Source organism: Trachemys scripta, chromosome 10 (assembly GCF_013100865.1).
Source record: "Trachemys scripta elegans isolate TJP31775 chromosome 10, CAS_Tse_1.0, whole genome shotgun sequence".
Taxonomy (NCBI): domain Eukaryota; kingdom Metazoa; phylum Chordata; order Testudines; family Emydidae; genus Trachemys; species Trachemys scripta.
Window position 1 is genome coordinate 29,889,074 of NC_048307.1, and position 23,322 is coordinate 29,912,395.

Consider the following 23,322-nt stretch of genomic DNA (forward strand, 5'->3'; position numbering starts at 1 on the left):
AAGGACAAAATAAGACAGTCAAGATAATGAAAGTATTTTCCCCCCTTACTCCTTCCCAGCTGTCCCTGCTACATAATCAAGAATTAAAACAGCTTTAATGGTTCTTTACCTGGAGACAGAAATACCTACCATTGACGTTAATGATATCAGTATATTTCTAAACTAATTAACAGAGTTTTACCTTCTCACCACAAATTCCAACCTGTGATTGTGGTAATTAACAACAAATACCACTGTGTTACAGTGTCACATGCTTCTTCCCAAAAAGATGCAGCGGAGTGCTCCAGCGAGCAAACCACTGAACTAGTAGCCAGGAGACCTGGGTTCTAGTCCGACCTCTGCCACTGACTTCTTGTGTTGGTCACTGAATTGAACAAGCCACTTCACTGCTCTTGCCTCAGTTTCAAAAGGTGGAAAACGGGGACAGTGGTACTCACCCTCTTTCTAAAACACTCTGAGGTCCACTGTTGAAAATTGCTTTACAAGAACTAGGCGTTATTATAAGTTACTAGCACAATATTTTCCTTAGTTGTTGCACATTGAAGGTGGAGTTAAGGGAGCTGGAGAAGTGTTAGATACCAACTAATCCTCTCTTGTTTCACGCAAGGAAATTCTCTCTCCCTCTCTCTTTTAGTATCCATGATTGGGCTGACATTTTCTGCACTGTGCCCCTCAAGCAGCCAAGATGCAGTTCAGCGCCCAGAGGGTCAATACTCACTGCCGCCGTGGTGAACAGGAGAACTCCGTGCCGATTCTGTGTTGCTATGAGATCCAAACTTTTCCAGCAGCTCAGAGAACTCTCTCCTGAAAGACAAGGCCCAGCAGATTCACTTAGTCTCTCAGTACACTTCTGCATGGATTTACAATGCAAACAATGCCTATAATGTTTATTCCATACTAACCAGTTTGTGGGCTTAATTCCCTCGCGCGCTGGAGCTCAGCTTGGGGCAGGGTGAGGCATTAGGAACCAGATACAGCTCAGAGGTAGTCCCAATGTAAATCAGAGCAGTTTCCAAGCAATTCAAGCTTGTGCCGCTGATTTAGAATCCATAATTAAACTCACACCAGTAGAAAATTCTTTTGGTAAAGCGGAACTTTTGAATGCCCCATACTGTGTGTTAGGGGGTTGGAGGCAGAGGCCGGCTGCAGTGCAGATGCATCAGCAGTGAATTCCCTACACCGGAGGAATTCTCTGCTTGGGATTTGCAGCTGAATTATGGCCCCTTCTATGCCCCTTTTCATCCCACAGTCTTCAAGCACTTCATGAACGTTAATAAAGCTTCCCAACATCCCTCTCAGGTATTACTCACGCAGTAACACAGACTGGTAAATTGAAGCGCAAAGTAGTTGTGTATTTTGTCCATTGTGAGGGATGAGGCTAGAACCCATGAGTCCTGGCACCCAGCCCTGGGCTTTAACCATTGGGTCAGAATGCCTCTTGTGGACTAGCCCAGGATAATTCCATCTCCAACCATCAGCCTAATTTGACATACAAGTTGAACACTGATTATTAAGGGGAGTTGTAACTAAGCAAAAAAAAAAAATTTTTAATACACATTGGCCATCTGTGGGTCTTTTCATAATAGTAAAAGAAATGCAAATAACTGTCAAATATACCAGCTCAAATTGTGAAATTATCATCCTTGGAATTGTGGCTATTTTACATGTTTTAAAACCACCCGCCTTGACTACCCTGCTGTAATTCATACATAGAGAGGAGGAAGCTTAAAGCCAACAATTTAACTTAAGAGAACAAGTTGTGAGCATGATACAGATGGTGGGTAACACTTTATAGACAGGGCATTAGAATGTGGGGGCCAAAATGTTATGGGATGGGACTCTTCCATTCAGCTTTGGGCACCAAGTTGTTTACCTGCCTATAGTAATAAATGTAGTAAATCCTATTTGTTATGCTCATGGCATACAAACAGAGAAGTGAAATAAACAACATAAGATAAACTGCAACCTTCTGTCAAGAGTAACTGCTTTATTTTTCAGAATTCAGAATGATAACCCAAAAGCAGAGAGAGACAAAACAGCCTGCTCCCTGAAACAGAGAGGCCCAACTCACCTCACCTTATTCTAGACTGACTGTTTCCCTACAGAGCCCCATGGCCTAAAAGCAGGACCAGGAATACCCCTCCCAACCTTAAAAGGATAGCTTGCAAGTCTAACACAGTCTTCAAAATGCCACATCGCTCATCAAGCATCAGAAAAATATTCATTATTTTAAAAATTCTCCTACCGCAGTTGCTGCTGTTGGTCTGTTACCTCCCATTTTGCTATCAAAAGCTCCTCTTTTTGATCACTAGCAATAAAGGCCAATGCAACAGGGGAGAAACCAGAACCTATTCCACAAATGGCACTAAGACTGACATAGTTTTTTAAATGGGAGGATTAGATACCGGGGAGGAGGAGAAGTGAGACACAACAGAGGGAGAAAGGTGAAGAAAATCAGAGGTGACTTGGACCCAAATATCTCCAGACTTTAGGGGAGTTCTAGCTCAGATCTGGATCCCACATTGTGGCTTGTACCCACTTCTAAAGAAAATAAATACGGACAATGGTGGGAAAAAGGGAGTGGGCCCGTTATTCTCCTTTCCTCTCCTTGCCTCTTTCTCCACCAATGGTGTCCCTTCGGCCTGCACAGCTCAGACAGGAGTCTGTTGGTGAGCATCTGGTACTTATGCTGCTGCTGAGGTGTGACAGAATGGATACTTGCCATCAAGTAAGGTGGCATTCCACTCCCCACTTTCACATTAGAGACACCAGGGTGCTGCCCAAGGAGGACCAGAGGCTAGTCCCTTTTGAGTCCATCAATGGCACCTGTAATTGTCTAGAGCAGTTGTTACGGAACAATTGTAAGCTCAGGCTATACTCCTGGTAAGTGCTGGCCTGGGAACTGAGATATCAAGCCCAGGAAAGCAGAGCTCTCCAGAAGGCCACGGGGCCAACCTCAGAGAGGTGACAAGCGCACACATCAAGGCAGGTTGATGGGAAAGATACATGGCAGCTGATGAGAGAACAGCATTTTCTCAGGCGGTGGCTCCTTACAACACAGCAGCTATCAGAGTGAGCATCAATTTCCATCAACTCTGTTGGGACAAATCTCACTTTAATATCATTTCCAGTAAAACCCTTCATCTTCCCGTCGCTCGCTCATAATCCCGTATCACTGCTGAGTTATGCCGCGACAAAAGCCAGGCTGCAGCTGAGACTCTGTGAGCCTTCCATTCGCTGTCTCCTCCTTTTCCTGGGCGGGACTCTTCACTCCCCCTTTAGCTCGCTCCTTTACTGCATGGACTAGCAACCCCAGGGCATACCCACGTCCCCAACAGGCTTGTGCACAGGCAGCTAGCTTACGCTGAAGCCCATATTACCGCGTCTTCACTGCTCTTGTCCCCACACTGGATAGGTTAAAGCTAGCAAGCTACAGTCAGATCTTGGTTTGCTGTGTAGGTGTACCCATTGTCTCTCCCATCCCACGCCTAACTCCACAGCCTAGTGCAGCTAGAACTACAGGTTTTCTGTGATTTTGGGTTGTTGCATTTAAAGCATTCCCATTCTGAACTATCTCAACCTCAGTAGTAACATGGCTGTCACAGGGGAGCTGGTCCTCTGAGTAGACCAGGCCCAGCTCCACTGTGTCAGAGCAGGTGGGACCAACCGAGCCAATTAAAAGAGGTGGGCTAAAAAGGCTTGTCAGAGGGTAGACTCTGTCTTGGGCAAGGAACCACAGAGGAGTGGAGCTAAGTCTGGTGGTGGGTCCCTGGAACAAGGGTCCAGCTGCTCAGGGAGGTAGCCCTCAGGCTGGGGTCCCAAAAGGGGAGCAGAGCTGGCTCTGAGAAGGGAGCTGGCTGGAACAGGGAAGCTGCAAGAAGCAGGATTACCAGAGACCCCTGGGAGAGGAGGCTGGGAAACCCTAGGACAAAGGGTGAGCTAAGGAGCTGATTTTGTCTATTAGCTGCTTATGTTTGGACAAATAAACCTTTTTAAAGCAGACTGAGGATGGCAGAGAGTGCTTGTGAAGCTGGGGAGACACCCTGCCAGGTCACAGTGGCCTTGTACACGACTATTGTTACTGATTTGGAATCGGCCAAGTCAGGACACTGGCACTAAGGTGGGCTCAATGCAATTCCCCATTAGATCTGGGGAAAACACTGCAACTGTGAGCAAATGGTTGGATCTTTATGAAAAATCTCTGAAATCATGTGAGTTTTCACTCAAAAGAGACCATCTTTCAGTGAAAACCAGCAAATGGGCTACTTCCTTTTGTTCCTTTTTTTTTTTTTTTTTTTAAGTTTCCAGCTTTGAAACTTCAAAATGCAAAATGTTATTCTGATGAAGAAGAGTTCAAGAGAGAAGAAGAGAAAGTGAAACAGGTGAACTCTCAAAACTGTATTTGTTGCAGTGCAAAAATCCCATGCGAGAAATGGAGCAAAGCCTTTAAAACCTCTCAAAATGAAACAATGACAGATTCTTCCCTCGTCTCCAACCCCCAAAATATTTTAAGTCAGTTTTGCACCACCTTAATTCTCACAACCAAGGAGGTTTGGTCATAGCTCTAGCAACCAACTCAACAAGCCATTTGCTCAGAAGTCTCTAACTACTGGAATTATTGACTGAATGGATCGTGATTCACTGGACACCTGCAGTTATAGGACTGGATTCTGCAAAAATTATGCATGAGTAACTTCCTCAGGGTAGTAGCTCTATTGTTTTCAATTAAATTTACTCGCACACGTGACTATTTGCAGGACTGAGCTGTTTTTTCAGGCTGCTGGGTGAGATCTGGTGAGCAGCCGCCCTTACTTTCTGAATCATGGGTGTTAGGATCTAATGCACTGAATTTTGATCAGTGTTGTAATGCGAGTTAATTTCCAGTGATTATTTAGCTAGAGGAAGCTGGTTCACTGTACTCGTCTGTATTTACATATTCCCCTCAACTGTACTTAGAGCCTCAGGGATCCATTTATTGGAAAAAATAATACCATTTCCACAGTAGTTCAATCAATGGAATATGACCAGATGAGCAGATCTCATTATTTTAGCCCTACCCCACAAACAAATTTACGTGCTAGCAAACTATTCGTGACATATAATCCTATTTTTGATTTTAGCCCTTTTTCCAATTAACAAATCCCAAGCTCTGTGAAGATAAGCCATTATGTGCCCAATAGTTTGGATGAATAATTTTCAGCCTGTAAACTGTTTGCAAACCATCCACTCCAATCTGTTACTATTGGCGTGAGATGACCGAACACCTAAGTCACATGGTATTGTCTGGGCTCCTTGCTTGGAGAACAGCTATTGCAGGCCTCAATTCAGCAAAGCATTTAAGCACATGCTTAAAATCCCATTGAGGTAAATAATCAACAGCAAGTAATGCATTTTCTGGTATGATTCTTCAGACAGATGATTTTGTGCTAAACTTCATGACGCTTGGGAGATTTGCAAGTGCACAGATATTGTCCGCATACTGACTAATGAATAATCTGACTCCAGGAATCCAAGCCAACCTTGCTCAGTGCCTTCAGGCACAAATAGGTTAAAATAATATATAAATACATACATATATCTTCAATTTTTTTAGTTTGATTTACTGTTTGACCAGCTCTAGTATGAAAATACTTAATCTTATCAGGTTCCGTGGAACTTAAATGTCCAGCCTTATTTAACTAACAGAGGGCTGAAATAGGGGGACTTTCCCTTTAATAATGTACTCCCAGCCCAATCCCTCCCCCTCCACCCTTTTTCACTAAGGATACTAAAATCTAGGATAACAGAAGTGTCCTTGTTACAGAGCCCTGAAACTTGTACAGACCCGTCGAGTGGAGTCAGATCAGAGGGGATGCACAGCAGCAGCCAGCTGCAGGCCGACTTTGCTACAGATTAAGCAGCAGGAGGCCAATCTTTCTGCAGAATATTGTTGTTTTATCCCATAATACCTTTTTGTGATGCCCTTGTGTTCTGGGGAGAACAAAGGGTGAGTCCTACGTCAAAGGTTACGTGAGAGCATAGTGGCTGGAAACTTCACCCTCTGCTCCACAGATGGGAAAAAAGAGATTGGGACACTAAATAAAACCCTCGAATTAATAGCTTGTCTCTATAAATAAAGCCTATGAGACACCAGGAACTAGACATTCAGAGCACTGAAAGCCTGATGCATGCTTAAAGCAGCAATCTGCACGTACACTGATTTTCAGCTACCCCACGTCACCAACTGTTGTGATTTTACTGTGAGTCCTGTGATATTCAGTGTTATTCTTACAGCCCCAGCTCCCGGAGTCACAAGAATTTCATTTTTGAAAAAGTGAGTTTCTAGCTAATCCTCACATTCATTATTCACCAGCTTTAAAATGCTTCAGTCATCCAGTCAGGTAGCAGAAACAATAGCATGTAACCTAGGTGATACTATTAATCATAATGTATTAATGTTATAGGAATTCTGGGTCTGATTCTCATTTTCTCTAAGGCACCAAAGTGGTGTAAGGGGGCCCTTGTGGAAACCAGAATCAGGCTCCCTGTGTTCCCCAGAGATTGGCTGAGTCATTCTCAGAGCCCGACAGCTGATGTAAAAAGGGCCAACATGCTGAGCGGGTCACTGGCCGTGGTTGCATCTGCGTCAGTGACCGCTTCTGACAGCAAAGTGCAGAGAAGGATGATTACTTCTCAGAGCTCAAGGACGTCGCCAAAAGATCATGTGGGATAAAATAAATAAATAAATAAATAAGCACACATAAAAAGCCTTCCCCCCTCCTGCATCCCTTTTAATCTTGGAGATATGTATTCATGTATTAAACATTTTGTGAGGCGATTATGTAAGCGAAATCTCTGCAAATCTTTAAAAAAAAATTAAACTGATTACTGCCCAACTCTCCCTCTGGATAACCTTTGGCAGATTTAGCAGATAACCAAGAGCAAATGAAGACCAAATAAATTGCTTCAAGTTTGGTTGCCATGGACGTCTGCATCCTATCAGTTTACAGCAATCTATTTCCTGGGGTGGTTGGAGGCACCGTTGACAGCTGCACGAAGGAGCCGTAGCCTCAGACAAAGCCATGCACACACACACACACACACACACACATATATGTATATATTTAGAAACATCTGCTGCAATTTAAGATATTAGTAACATGCCTGAGCAGCTTGAAGCAGACGAACAAGGGTAATGGCAGATTACTTGCCCCCAGGGGCACTGGCTTAGAAACAAACTGATTGTCACAATAACTATGATGAACACCTCCTTCTAACCTGCCCAGAGGAGCCAAGCTGGGTTATCCCCTGCTGTGTCTGGCTATGGTGCTCATCACATAGAGCACACAGTGTGAGGAGCCCACTGGGGCCTGTTCAGGTATTTCCACCATCCAATGTAGATGTTATCTTTGTCGCTCCCCAAGTATGGGTAATTGCCTAGAGCAGGGGTGGCCAACCTGAGCCTGCAAAAGAGCCAGAATTTACCAATGTACATTGCCAAAGTGCCACAGTAATACGTCAGCAGCCCCCACATCAGTTCCCCCTCCCCGGCACCCATCACCTCCCACCCACCAGCAACCCCATCAATCAGCGCCTCCCCCTCCCTCCCCGCACCTCCCGCTCAGCTGTTTTGTGGCGTGCAGGAGGCTTTGGGAGGGAAGGGGAAGGAGTGAGGGCACGGCAGGCTCAGGGGAAGGGCCCTGTGGCAGAGCTAGGGGTTGAGCAGTGAGCACCCCCGGCACATTGGAAAGTTGGCGCCTGTAGCTCCAGCCCCAGAGTTGGTGCCTATACAGGGAGCCGCATTTTAACTTCTGAAGAGCCGCATGTGGCTCCGGAGCCACAAGTTGGCCACCCCTGGCCCAGAGCTAGCTTCTGACTTTGTATCTGCATAAGGGACGAGGGGTGACAGAGAACCACCCACCTCTAGACTTAGGTCTGGGTGTGTAGGAATAAGCAGGGCTATTCGCCGTTTCCTACCTGCTCCAGGAAGGGAGTGGCCTTGGCTCCACTTCCCTCTTCTCACTGGCCAGAGTCACTGAGCCAGCCCAGGGGGAAGGGCAGAGATAGCAATCTGCTAAATTAGGAAGAAAAATGTACGGGTGTTCAGGCTCAGCCAGGATACGAACTGAGGGAAAAAAGACGTTTAGTCCAAGTTTCCCAGAGCCACCTCCATCAAAACAATGACAGATGCTGCAATCTAGAAATAAAATACTTTGGCAAGGCCGCCTCCTTGGCAATCCAAAACCAAGCCAACTCTCCCCTGCTGCTTCAGTAATGGCAAAGAGGGAAACATTTCTGGCAGATGAACATCTGCACAAACTCCTGCTGAATTCCTTTGTCAATTCCACTAAGCTGTGGGTGTTTTCCCTGGGTTCAGTCCCTAGGCAGTCCCAGCAGCCAGCCAAGAGCTTCCCTTGCTCCCCTGGTTCCGCCCAGTACTGAGCTGTCCATGGTCCTGCTGCTCTTTCACCCAGCCAGGAACACAGTCTTCTCTCCTCCAGCGGCAGGCAGCAACTGAGTGTCTCTAACCCTGCAGCTCCTTTTATGTGATTCTGCTGGACCCTGATTGGCTGCTTCCTCACAACTACTCCAGGCCACTTGGAGGGCTTCTCTTCTGCTCCTCTCTAGAACAGGGTGTGGCAGAACTCTGATGCTTCCAGCAGGGGTTCTCTGAGCCTAATCTACTCCATCACAAATCCCAAAATCAATCTATGGTTAATTAATGAAATGACAGTTTTAAACACTAACTCACTTTACAAAATAAAGGCCTGGTCCAATCAGTGGAAAGACTCTCCTTGACCTCCATGGGCTTGCAGTCAGGCTCTTTGAGCAGCATGGCACTGGTAAAATTATATGATGTTTATCTGTCTGGGATTTTGTGGTTTAGCCTTTTTTTGTAGCCTTGAATCCAAGGGTAACGACTGAATAAAGCCAAAGGATCCAGATGACTAACTTCCCAGACGTTACTGTCAGATCATTTCCCACATTTTGGATGGGCCTTTCCACCCAAAGAGAAGGCAGGGATCCTTATCTGAGATACGAATTGTCCTCTTCAGTGACGGATGTATGCTCAAAACAATTTGAGAAGTCTTCTCATTTGAGCAGAGGTTGTCATCCTTCCCCTTGCATCATAATGCAGCATTTTCTCTCTCATGAGGACCGAGACAAAGTAGAGACAGGCCCAAGCAGAAAACCCAGTTGCAAACACCTCTAACTAGAAAGCTTGGATCAGGTTTTGAACATCATGGCTCAGGTTCATGCCTGGTGCTTCCCTCAGAGAAGTTCTCAGCTTTGTATTAGCTGCTGGCTGAGCTGTCAGACTTGTATCAACTCCCTACCACTCATCTCCCGTTCCTAGTGTTTGCAAGATGAAGGCTTAGTCTTAAGCATCTATCATCTTCTCACCTTCCAACCTCACTTAGGACCAAATCTTGCCTCCATAAAAGTCAATTGGTGGGTCAGGATTTCACCCTAGGACAAAGACCCACTGATGTCCATAGTGCAGGATCAGGCCTTTGTTACACTTTAACTATAGACTTTCTGTTTACAACCCAGGTGCACAGGAATTCCTTGGGAACAACACTGTCAAGCTTTCTTCCTTGGCCTAAGCGCCTTGGCTCGATGCTGAGATTAACCAAGATGTGCAGCTCTGGCTGGGAAACAGCAAACCAAAACTAGGGCTCAGAATACACTGGCCTGCTTCGTTTCTCAAAACCAACATTTATACAGAATGCCTATTTGTACAGATTTCATTTATTAAGATCCAATAAGAGATTATAGTATCAGCAACTAAGCAGATATGCAGTCATCCCAGCTTTTGGCTCCTGGCCAGGTGGCAAAGTACTATTTTTTTTTTTTTTGCTTCTCTACAAAAAAGAGAGCGCAGCATAGCTGTCACACTCATTAAAGTGCAACCAGACAGGCTTTAGCCATCGCTGAAGGGTATTAAAGATGTGTCCCGATGGCTTATTGCCAGTGTTCAGGTGAACATCCCATTCAAAGCAACAGTCCAAAGCTCTTATGTAGCCAGTTGAGTCTCCTGTTTGTGCTAAGCACGTGCAATTGAGATATTCCAATTTACTTGTGCTGTCCTGTCCACCTGGCAGCCTTATGTATAAATGACATTTTATGTACGTCTCCTGGCTCCCTACGCAACTCCAACACTTTTCCAGGACACTCAGTAGCGCTGTTTCCCTCTTGGTCTGATGAGATTTGGGACTTGAGAAGCTTTCAGAAGTGATCATGAGGGGCAAAACAAGTAGTCTTACAGCTTATCAACAAATGGCTGAGACCCAGAGGAGAAAATTAAAATCTCGGAGGACAGGAAAATATAGACGAGAAATATGAACTATTCTGAAGGGCTCTGTCCTTGGCCCACTCCTCTTTGCCCTCTGCATCCTCTCTCTAGGTGACTGTAGCCACCCCCATAGCTTAAGCTACCATCTTTAAGCCAATCATTCACAAACCAACCTGTCCACTGACACCTCATTTTGGATGTCTCACCATCAGCTTCAATCTAACTAGGCCAACTCCTAACCATCCCTCCCACCACGCCCACAGAAAGCAAGATCTTCAGGGGAAGCAACTGGCATAGGGGATCTGGGAAGAAGCTAACCTCCCCCTGTGGAAACAGAAGTTTCCTCCTGGAGGAGGTAGCTGACTGCTTCTCAGACCCTCCCACAGCAGTTGGACTGTGGACACTTACATCAGTTCTGCACATGCATTTAGAAGATAAAGGGCAAATCCTGCTGTCCTCTTCCTGGGCTCAGAGGGCCTATGATGTAACAGAACCAGAGCTGTTCCACAGCCCAGACAGGGAAGGATTTGAGGAATCAATTTAGGCATCAGTACACCATGCAACACAGATCTGGAGGGGATTCCTATGCTCCATCCTAAAGGGGGAGGACGTAGAAGTGAGGTTGCTACCACACAGTTCCACAGCCTGCTCCCCCCGGGAAGGGGCCAAGACCAGGTAGTGGCCATGAAAGCTACTGCAGCGATAGTAGTGACTCCTGAGGAAGAGCCCAATGGCCCAAGGGGTGGAGCAGCGCTTCCTCCACAGACCTAGCACAAGCCCATTTCCCTGGGGCTGGGGGCAGGATTTGGACCTGAGAGAAGGTGGCTTTGCTTTCCGTTCAGTTACAGCTTTTAGAAAAGCAGTTTTAGGATTAATGTGACTGTGGCCATTTTCCTTAGGATTTTCGATTTTATTTTTGTGTAGTGTAAAGCTGTTTGTTCCTGCACCAAGTTTTAATTGGAAGAAGAAGAAAAAAAGCCCCTCACTATGCAGGCAGCACCGCTGAGTGACTAACCAAGGCCATTTTAGAGCTGTAGTACAAGTACAGCTACAAAGAACCCAATGACCCTGACCACTTTCCTATTTATTTTATATATCACACACACACACACACACACACACACACGCACACACAAATATCATAGATGTATATAGAGTATAAACAAATTCTCCTGCCCCCTGCCCCTGGTGGAATACAATGAAACTTCACCTGGCATCATCATCTCGAGCTATTAGAAGGCGCATGTGGCTGGTGGCGGAGGCTGTCCTGAGAATATCCACAGCCCTGTGGGAAGACAAGAATGACTATCAGGTGCAAAAAAAGGACAAGAGAGCAATACTGGGCCACAGTTATGTGGCAGAGGGCTCACACATCAGCACGTCAAACTCAGCAGTGAGCCATGTATTGGGCAAACTTTAATGACGGCTTTTTGGCAAGGGCCATTGGCAGACAGAACATCTCCCAGGCTCCCGATCACCTTGTCTGCCAGCAGAACTGGAGGGAAGGTAAATCACAGCCTGAGTTTCCTCACTGCCGCACTAGCTGGGGACCCTCAAATAATAAGGCCAACCTATTAGCAAGTATCTCCTCACTACCGTCTACATTGCAAGCCTTCCTTCCCTTACGCCCGGCCAGAATCAGAGCACTACAAATACAGAGCCCTAGCACAGTCATGAATCAAACCCCCAGAGCACGTGTCTGCTCTCTACTGTTTAGACATAGAGAGAGACTTATCTGTGTGCCATAGGTCCTATCCTACTAAAATCTAATGGGGATTTTCTGTCACCTAAAGTAAAAGGGGCCAGTGCTTTCGTAGCAGGAAGATTAGGGTCCTATGCCTGCTATTTTCCGAGTCTCCATGTGGCTGTTTTGGGCAGCACAGTGACAATGAAACATTCCGAGGCAGCCACAAATTTGCTACACTATTTAAAGAACAACAGGCACCTCTGAAAGTGTAAACCTTCAACCATTCCTCTTAGACATCTGAATTTTCTCATTCGTGCATTGTTGGTGTCTGGGTTACACTGCAACCTCCTTGGAGCACAGAGACATGGGTCAGAATGTGGCCCTCCAGCAGATTCCCTGGGCAGGAGCTGTATTGGGCCCATGAACACAGTGCTACATTGGCTGTTCCCCTGCCTGGCTGCCAGCAGAGGGACATGCTGGGAAAGGGGGTTGAGGGTGGGGGCCTATCATAGGCAGGAGAGGGAAGGTCCAGCACACTCAACACTGTAACAATTCTGGGATGCTAAGTAGCTCATAGTGAGGCGTGTAAGGCCACCATAAGGTAAAGCAGCCCTCTGGGCTACCTTGACTTATGCCCAGGGCCACTTGGACTCCTGGAACAGCCCAGAACCTGGAAGCACAAAGCTAGTATAAAGAGCTTTTACCTTCCTACATAAAAGGTGCAGCCCAGAATCAGACTTTTGTCTTTTGCTATGTTTGCACAGTGTCGGGTGCACTGTTATTGCACAGAGCGTCAAAGTAAAAAATATTGGGGCAATGAAGTTCTCTCCACTTCCTCTGACCTTAGAGGGTGGGTGGGTTCAGGTTGAGTTTGCATTCTGGATAAAGGTTAAAGTCACTTCCAATACAGTTTGGGGTTCTTTGCTCTATTACAAGGAAGCTTTTCTTAATAGAAGAAGAATTTTATAGGGATGCTGGTCTAGGAAAGAAGTGTTGGATGGATAGCACTGGAACCAGAAGCCCATTGTTTAGGTACAGAACACGGACAGCAGCAACACTGCAATGTTCTTCATGCCAACTGTTCCCCAACACACATTACAGGACTTCATGGAACTGAAATGAATGCATTTGGATATGGTACCTCTCACTCGTGACTCCAATCAAAGAATCTCCGTTGACCTCCAAGATCTGATCTCCTGGCTGCAAGCGTCCTAAACAAAGAAACCAGGAGACATTGGATGGATGGTTAATTCTTCCTGTAGTATGTTTTAATTCCCTGGAAGGCATAAAGGCAAATCACAAAATGCAGAAGGTTTTGCAGGGGTCTAGAATTGATCCTGTATCTGGAGATGCTAGTGATTATATATCTTAGATTAGTTTGGATTGTTAGACACATTGGTTAACTGATCAAAAGACACAATTCTGTTGGGAAAAAACAATGTTGGCTTGTGTTCAAAGGGGCCAAATCCTGAATTCTGTCCAGTTCCCCTTCCCTCCTTACTCAGGAGAAACTCACTGGAGGTTTACCTGAGTGAAGAGCGAGCAAAATCGAGCAAGTGTCTCAGGAGGTCTTTGTGGCCTGGAGGCAGCATACGACTAATGAGATCTGATTTTAAAAAGAGAATCCTAAAATTGAGAGAATCTGCTGTGTAGCATGGATGTGTCTCTGTGCAGGGGGTGGAATGACATCTAAACACTCTATCTAAACACCTTAGAAATAAGAGAGCAGGTTTGACCTTAGACATGAAAATAGTTTGCCAGATCTAGATGCAGGTTTAGGAAGAAGCATCAGAAACAGGATCAGTATAACTACTTGATGTGAACAAATATATCACTACTCAATTTCCCATGGCTTGTAACTCACCATCAGCATAAGCCACACCGCCTGGTAGGATCCTCTTTACATAAACTCCATATTCTTCTCTTGTCAACTCCTTGACGCCACCGATTACCTTAATACCTAGGAAGAAAAGTCACTCAATTACACAGCAGCTAGCGCCAGGCATAACTTCCACAGGAGAGTACTACCATGGGGGTCATGGAGAGTGATCGGTCCAAACACAGCCAACCAACATCACCCCATATCATGAATACAATCTTACCTTCACCCCCAGCTTGATTCCACAGATTTCACCAGGGGGATGAAGCCTTTGATTTATACACAAGGCAAATCCAACACAAACCCACATAAGAAGAACTAATTCTTGGGATGATATTACTTCCCCAGGGTTTGAATAATGCCGGTCAATGTTGGGAAAATACTGCACAAATATGGCAAACATTCACTCAAGTATAAATAGCAAATTCACTTAGATGGCTTCATCAACAGGACGCATGTGGAAATATCTGGGGTGGAGGATGCAAGCCAACTACAGATGGCAACACCAGAGGAGGAGGAGGAACTGGCTGCTCTGCAGGGAGGAGAGTGGCTGTTGGCCACCTTGGGCAATAGACAGTGCTCCACCCCTGACCCAGGTCCTCTGTCCAAGGTGGTCAAGAACCAGTGTGCTGAACTAGCAACAGAAGGTGAGAAGCAGACCCCAATGGCTGAGGAGGAGGAGATACTTGTTTCCAAGGCTGGGAAGCTCAAGGCCACCACACCTAAGAGGGGGAGACGTAGGGTTCCAGTGGTTGGTGACTCCCTTCTGGATGGAGGCTTACAACTGCCGACCTGACATGATGTCCTGGGAGAGTGCTGCCTGCCTGGAGCCCACATCTGAGACATTATGGAAAGGTTGCCAAGACACATCCATCTGTGTGACCACTACCTCATGCTGCTCATCCATGTGGGTACTAATGATACGGCCAGGTCTGATATTGAACAGATCAGCAACAACTATAGGGCTCTGCAAATGAGAGCGAAGGAGTCGGGGGCACAGATTGTGTTCTCGTCCATCCTCCTGGTTGAAGGCAAGGACCCAGGCAGAAACACATGCATTCTGGAGATGAATGCATGGCTGTGCTGATGGTGTCGATGGGAGACCTTTGGCTTCCTCAACCATGGGATGCTGTTCTGGGAAGGAGGACTCGTGGGAAGAGACAGGGTCCACCTGACCGAGAAGGGGAAGAGCTACCCACAGGTAAGCATAAAAAATGGCAACGTTAACAGAGGGCTAAATGTTGGGAAGGTTTTGTGGAGGAGAGATGGAAAATTACAATACAAACTAGGGAAAGAACATGTTAAAGAATATTAGATAAGTTAGATGTATTCAAGACAGCAGAGCTGATGAAATTCATCCTCAGGTATTTAAGGAACTAGCAATTATCCTCACAAACTCAGACAATGGATGAGGTCCCAGAGAACCGGGGAAGGGCGAACATAACACCTATCTTTAAAAAGGGAAACAAAGAGGCCCGGAGAATTATAGACCAGTCAGCCTACCTTTGATACCTGGAAAGATTCTGGAACAAATTATTAAACAATCAATTTGTAAGCACCTAGAGGATAATAGAGGTATAAGGAATAGCCAGCACAGACTTATCAAGAACAAATCATACCAAACCAACCTTATTTCCTTCTTTAACAGGGTTATTGGGCTAGTGGATGAAGGATTGGGGGGGAGAGGGTAGCAGTAGATGTGATATATCTTGATGTTAGTAAGGCTTTTGACACAGTCCCACATGACATTCTCATAAGCAAACCAGGGAAATGTGGTCTAGTTGAAGTTACTATAAGGTGCGTGCACAACTGGTTGAAAGACGGTACTCAAAGAGTAGTTATCCATGCTTTGCTGACAAACTGGGAGGGTGTATCTAATGGGCCACCCTGGGATCTGTCCTGGGTCTGGTACTCTTCAATATTTTCATTAATGACTTGGATAACGGAGTGGAGAGTAATGACATCAAGCTGGAAGGGACTGCAAGCATTTCGGAGGACAGAATAGAATTCACAGTGACCTTGACACATTAAAGAATTGGTCTGAAATCAACAAGATGAAAGTCAATAAGGAAACGCACAACTACAAAATGGGGAAGAGCTGCTTAGGTGGTAGTACTGGTGAAGAGGATCTGGGGGTTACAATGGATCACAAATTGAATATGAGTTGACAATGTAGTACAGTTGCAAAAACAAGCTGATATCATTCTGAGTTGTATTAACAGGAGTGCCGAACGCAAGACACAGGAGGCAGCTGTCCCGCTCCAATTAGGCAGTGATGAAACCTCAGCTGCAGTACTGTGTCCAATTCTGGGTGCTAGACATTAGGTAAGATGTGGATAAATTGGAGAGAGTCCAGAGGAGAGCAACAAATAATGATAACAGGTTTAGAAAACCTGTGACCTCAGAGGAAAGGTTAAAAAAACTGGGCACGTTTAGTCTTGAGAAAGGACGGCTGAGTGGGGACCTGATAACAATCTTCAAATACATTAAGGGCTGTTACAAAGAGGACTGTGATCAATGGTTCTCCATGCCCACTGAAGGTAGGACAAGAAGTAATGGGCTTAATCTGCAGCAAGGGAGATTTTGGTAAAATATTAGTAAAAACTTTAAGGCTAATTAAGCACCAGAACAGGCTTCCAGCTAAGGGCGGTTGTGGAATCCCCATCACAGGAGGTTTTTAAGAACAGGCTGGACAAACACCTCTCGGAGCATCTAGGTTTACCTGGTCCTGCCTCAGCACATGGGGTCTGAACTTTACCTCTCAAGTTCCTTCCAGCCCTGCTTTTCTATGATTCTATGGCATTCACCATCCCTTTCATTCGCTTCCCCCAGCCAAAACAGCGTGGGAGCAATGTCTGCTTTGTAGACATGCTTGGGGAAAGGGAATGCCTTGCAACCACGTAGTCTGCACAGCTGGAAGGTTGGTGGGCCCATCTTGTAAACTAACTGGGTTTGGGAGTGAGGAGCAGAAACAAAAGTATATGACCTGGGTGCCCAATGACACAGCAAAAACCACAACTTATAAATAGTGCACATGCAAATCAGTCGCCACGGAGTAGAGTATCCAAGGAAACTGTAGCTCAGGAATGTCTCCAGAGACCTCCCCACATCAAATCAGTTCAACATTTCAACTAGACAAATTCAGCCAAATCAAATTCTGCTGATGGATAAATCCCTAACACCCAGCTCCAATATCTCTGATCAGACAAAGAGAGCTGCATCATGGGACCATTATTGTGGACAGCTGCATCTTCAGCCCCTGAGAGAGAGAGAGATCTTCAGCTTTTCCCACAATCCATTCAAGCACTAGACTTAACACAGGGAACAGAAATGTCACTGCTAACATATGTGGATCAGCACATGTTGCATGGCACCCCCTAGTGGCTGAGTCACAGAGGGTTAGGAAACTACCACTGTCTCCAGAGATAAAAACCTTTGGCAGAAGCAGTAGAGGCTCCAGCTTTTAGATGGAGCTTTTGTGACTTGGGCAGAGCAGATCAGAGATAGGAGCCAGAATGCCGAGCACATGAGTATTGCACAACCCTGAACAACAGTGCCACAGAAGAGTCCTAGATGTTCATTTTGAAAAGATGGGCACCTCGCATTTAGGATTCTAGCAATATTAACTGATTAAAGCTGGTGTCCTGGCAGTGCCATGGAGAACTCCAAGGCAGTGGGGTTCCATACAGCAGCACCCTAATAATTCCAGCCAGCACTTCTCTTTCCTCATTGCGGCAACCTGTGTATGCCAGTTAAGATCACACGACCTAAAGCAAGTCATGCCCTCTCAGTGCCAGCTGAGATTTCAGTGGCATGAACTTCCTCAGTAAGTTCCTCCAAACTACCATGGGAATTTCTTGGTGGGGAAGGGATCCATTTGGCTTCCACCCTCTTTATACCACTGGAGTCATACACAGGAGCAAGACCATAGCTCAGAATTGGGACCAAATATTCCTACATAGCATTTGAGAGATTTCTGTGTATGAAGAGCAGAGGAAGAGCGTCCCCTGCTTTAAGGCTTCTTTGCTAAGGGACTACCACAACACATTTCTGCCTCTGAATGTGGCATAGCTGATGTTATTTTAATGCAGGGGGTTTTATGGTGCTTACACACAGCAATGCCAAACTACATAAGCTGCTTGGCTTGAAAAGGCAGAGGAGACTGATTTGTCACGGGCTCATTAAATCCCGATTCTAGGGCTCTGGACTGTGGAATTAAGAATGCTGGCTTTAATTAACAAATCTTCCCAGAGATCCACTGCTGATCAGACATTTGACTGCACTGAATCCAAGGCGGAATGGGGGTATTCAGAAGGCAGAATACACACCAAAGAATGCTCAGTCCCACACCCCCAACATGGGACGCTGTAGCGCCACTGGAAAAGCAACCTCCCAGGTTCTTTATGCCCCGTGGCTTCCTCCTCAAACACCTCTGAAAAATCCTAATCAACAGGACAGCTTTTAGAAATCAATAGATAGTTTTACTGAGCACCTTCTGGGGGAGATCCATGACCTTAGTGCCATGCTAAGGGATCTAGATGGAGGTTTGCAAAGCCAACAAAGGGATTTACCAACACTACTTCCCTTCATTACAATTAATGGGAGTTGTGTGGCTGAATTCACTCGTCAGCAATGAACATCTCAACATACTGTGGCCTTGTTTAGATTTCTGCGCACACCTGCCCATTCATTGCAGATGCCCATGACATCAAATTCCCCTCACTAGAGCTAAACTGCAGTCATTCCACCCACCCCAGGAGACCTGCAGCCAGCAAGCCAGGCACAGTAAAGGTAGGAACAATTCTCCTCCTCCATCCGTTAATCACCCTTGGGATTCTCACCCTTTTCCAAATGATCAGGTGACGAGATGAACTGATGGCCATTGGATGGGGGCTATTCTTGACCCAGGGCAGAGAGAGTTCCAAAGTCAAGGGGTTCTCACAGAGAAACCCCTGCTAATAGTTTCTTCTTGTTTATAGTCTGAGCTCCTCCACTGGTCTTGGCTGTGGCTTCTGAAGCGGGCAGGTCATAAAACTGGCTTAGTAGTTTAGAACTAGAGCCAGTCAGAATTTTTTCCAGATCGCTATATTTGTTTGACCAGAACAAAAATCTTTGCAAAAATGTCCATTTTGGTTGAAGTTTTCCTCAAAAAAACAGAAACTTTTTAGGAACATATTTAAGTTCTCAAAAATCAACATTTTTTTACTGAAAAGTTTTTGAAAACCAACGATTTTTCTGTTTTCAATTTTTTCCATCAAAAAAATGAAGAACATTCACAGGCATTTCTTTTTAAACGATTTTTTTCTAAAAGTTTCCCATGGAATATAACTTGCATTTTTCAACCAGCTCGAGTTACAACCAGCACCTTACACCTCATCCAAAAACCCACTGGCAGCCAGCGAGGCTCCTGGAACGCCAAGTGACGTGCCCACAGTGAGATGCCTGCTCAACAAGCAGGCTGCCTTTTCTGGTTCTGAATGTCTTTCAAGGTGCAGCTCCTCATAGGGTGCATTGCAGTCTTGAGACAACAAAGGCATGGATGTGTCACAAGCTCCTTATGCACAGAGAATGGTCACAGCCTTCTAGCCATATGTAAAACTTAGGCAGCTGACCTCTCCCTGATCTTCTAGGGGCCAACCTGACCCTGAGAAGGAGCCAGAATTTACCAATGTACATTGCCAAAGAGCCACAGTAATACATCAGCAGCCCCTGCCCCCCCATCAGCTCCCAGGCCCTCCCGCCCATCAGCAGCTCCTTTGATCAGTGCCTCCCGCTCTCTCCCTCCCCACACCTCCTGATCAGCTGTTTTGTGGTGTGCAGAAGGCTCTGTAGGGGGAGGAGTGAGGGCACGGCAGGCTCAGGGAAGGGGGCAGGAAGGGGTAGAGTGGGGGCAGGGCCTGTGACAGAGCCAGGGGTTGAGCAGTGAGCACTCCCTCCTTCCCCACGGCACATGGACAGTTGGCGCCTGTAGCTCTAGCCCCGGAGTCAGTGACTATACAAGGAGCCGCATATTAACTTCTGAAGAGCCGCATGTGGCTCCGGAGCCACAGGTTGGCCACCCCTGTTCTAGGGAGTCCAACCAGACTCCTGCATTGGGAACCTGAGCAAACCCTGCCTCCATTAGTGGGTCTAGTGTCAATTGAACCTGTGATGCTTTCTTGGATTACCCAGGACTGAGAGTCACCTGGCTACACCCCTACCTCCGACGAGATAGACCTTGCTGGTGCTTACCTGGGTGCCAGCTCCCTGACAATAGCAGCCCATCACCCACCCGAACAATCTCCTCAGCCCTCACTTGACTTTGTAGTTTATCAATAAGTGCACCCCAGTCTCAGCACCCCTTTGAAACATTCCCCTGTGATATCCAGCTCCTGTCACAAAACAAAATCCATACATGGTTTCTAGAGACAAACAACTTCAACACGCTAACTGTGACATTGCACCCCATATTCTTCATAGTGATATTATTATGGTATGGTTATAGCATAATTATGATGCATTTTATGCAAGATACGTCATGTGAGGTGTCATTGGAAAAGTTATGATTTGCTGAATATGATTATCCTATTTGTACGCATGGATCATTTTTGTATCTGAAGTTATGAATATTGACTATATATCTGTATTTCAAATGTAGTTACACCTGGGTAATGCCCACTAGACATGATGCTTTCAGTCTAGACAGCTGGTTGTGAAGGGCCTATTCAGGGAAATACACCATTAGGGAGAACAATAGGAGAAGCTTATCGCCCACCTGGTGAGCCTTCCTGAGAACACTAGACGGCCTGTGAGTGATGGCTGCTATGACTCTACAAGGACATGTGACCAGGCCACATGATGCTGGACTCCATCTTGGGATGTCAGTATTTTTCCACAGACTGTCTGGGAATCAAGCTTTGGAACAGAGGGTTCCCGCCATACTCAAAAACTATATAAGGCGGGGAGTGACATCATCTGTGGTTCTTCACTCCCCACACAAGACAACTCCTGGAAACACCTGAGGAACAAAGACTGAACTGGGAGAAGTGCTGGATCCAGGCTAAAGGGATTTCTAGTCTGTGTATTAAACACCTGGGGAGTCCAAGCTGTAAAGCAAGTGCAGCTTGTCCCTTAAGAATCTGTAGCCTGCTTATATCATTTCTCAGGGTGAGACTCTCCTAATTCATATCCAATCTATCTAGTATATTAAGCTGAGTTTGTGTTTTTTTTTTTTTGGTTTATTTGCTAGGTAATCTGCTTTGATCTGTTTACTGGGTCTTATAATCACTTAAATTTATTAACTACAAAAGATAGATTTTGTTTTTGTTTTAGTCGAAATCAGTGAGTTTTGACTGAAGTGCTCGGGGAAAATCTCTGCTTGGTTACCACAAGTGTGCATTGTTCTCTCCACATTGAGGGAGAGGCAGACTGGGTATTAAACCCATATACTGGCCAGATTTGACCAAGGCAGGACGGTACTGCTCTGGGGTCCCAGGCTGGGAAGCTGGTGGTTAGAGAGCCTGCGTATCACTGCAGCTGGGTGTGCCCCTACCTGTGTGAATGCTGGCGAAAGTGCAGGCTGGAGGGCTTTGCAGCTTGTCATAGCAATACAGTGTGAGAGGGAGCCCAGGCTGCTGTGTCAGGGGGCTCAGTGGTACCCTAGTTCCAGGTGGCTCCCATCACACTAACCATCAGTCTAAAAGCTATCTCATCTCACCTATGTGCCCTTTACAGTACTTCCACCCAGTGCAGCTGGGGACCCCATTTTCATGAATGTAATCTCACTGCCTGATCACTTCCTCAGGTGCAGGATGAAGCGGTGTCCTTTTGCCTTCTCCTTATATCCCCCAAAACTCATAATTGGTCCCCAGCGTCAGGACGACCCCTAAAGTTAATTCCCTGGTGGGCTGACTTCACATCCTCATGTTGACTTCGTATGCAAACAAGGCTACCATTGGGCTGGCTCACAAGGGTTCGTGTGAACTGAGCTGGACAAGGGAATAGACATCCTTTGTCTGGCCGAAACCGGTTTGCCAACCCTCCCTTGAGCCGGCCTTTAGGAACATATTTTCACTGTACATATATAACTTTTTACATAGTATCTGACTGGACACAACAATATTAATGATCAGCATGATCCTGTCTTTCATTGAAAATCTTCCATGACATCATTTATGGATAGATACCATGAAAGCAGGGTGCTAGGTGAAGAGAGTTTGTCAGGCCTATTAGGAGTTATGTTACAGAGCAGTGAACCCTTTGCCAGTTGGCACTGAGGGGTTCTTAGGGTCACAGAACCTCAGACCTTAACCCATCTCATCCCAACCCTGAGCGTTGGCACTGGTCACCTTGCCTGGGCTGGAGGAACTAGAGACCCAGAACTGAGACAGCAGCATATTGAAGACACCGCAGCCCAGGTTCCCTCCCCAGCCTCCAAATGGCCCCACAAACAAGAGCAGGAGCAAAATGAACCTAGGTGGCATGCCCCATGGGAGGGCCCTGAGGGACGGGGAGCCATTGCCCAACATCCTCTGAGGACAGTCAGTCAGAAATGAACACCGCCACTTGATTCCAAAGCAGCCACAGGAACCTACTGATGGCTGCTGCTGCTGCATGCGTGTGTTGGGGAGAGGGACTGGAGCTGGGGGACCACACACAGTAGCAGCAACTACTACACACTCCAGAAGTGTGCAGTGTGTGCTGCCAGCCAGTGCAGATGGGAGGTTAATAATAATATATGCCTGCAGGCTGACTGTTATCAGTGCTTTATGAAGGGAGGGAGGGATTCATGTCCCCATTTTACAAATGGAGAGCATGAGGCATGGTGAGTCAGTGGGGGATCATGCCCTTGGTTTGACCCCTTGGGATTGGGTAGTGCTGCTTGTGGAGCTATGGTTTTCCCCCTCTGAATTCAGAAACCGTTAAATTGTGAGATGCTGGCTGCTCCCTGAGTTTGTATAAGTGCCTCTTTGTCCCATTCCGCCCCCGCCCCAACCTCACACACTCCCATCGTGCACAAAAGAAGCCAAGAAAATGCTCTAAGGAATAGATCCTTGACGGATGTACATTGTCATCGTTCCATGGACTTCATTTGCCCCTAGTACATTGATATATACAATACACCAGGGTTCCCACAACAGCAGGAAGATGCTGGACATCCTGTCAGATGTCCCAGTTTTCTGATGGGCCAAGAGAGCTGGATCTGGTTTTGGAAAAACTCATCAATTACGGTTCAATTTTAGAAAACCAAACTCAACAGCGATGGTCCAAATTCAGGTCCCATTTCATCAGCTGTTTGTGCCTGGCTCGTCCTTCTCTCCAGAGATGCAAGGCAACCACCCTCCCAGAACACCCACTTCCTGCCATGCCAGCTACATGAAGTTAGCCAGCTAAAACACTGATTTATAGCTAACCCATGGACTCCATACTTCATCACGCTACACAGTGGCCCCCCCACTGAGTGACTTTGTCATTCTATTGATGTTACTTAGAGACACCAGA

At 46.2% G+C, this 23,322-nt stretch overlaps 1 protein-coding gene across 1 annotated transcript in view; it reads right to left on the reverse strand.

Moving 5' to 3' along the window:
- Positions 1–23,322, reverse strand: part of LOC117884498 (syntaxin-binding protein 4-like) — a gene marked incomplete in the record, with an annotated part of 124,372 nt that overhangs the window by 52,906 nt on the left and 48,144 nt on the right. Inside the window, 4 exon segments of the mRNA XM_034784928.1 lie at positions 719–804; positions 11,487–11,561; positions 13,105–13,174; positions 13,828–13,923. Of these exon segments, the coding sequence (XP_034640819.1) occupies positions 719–804; positions 11,487–11,561; positions 13,105–13,174; positions 13,828–13,923 (327 nt within the window).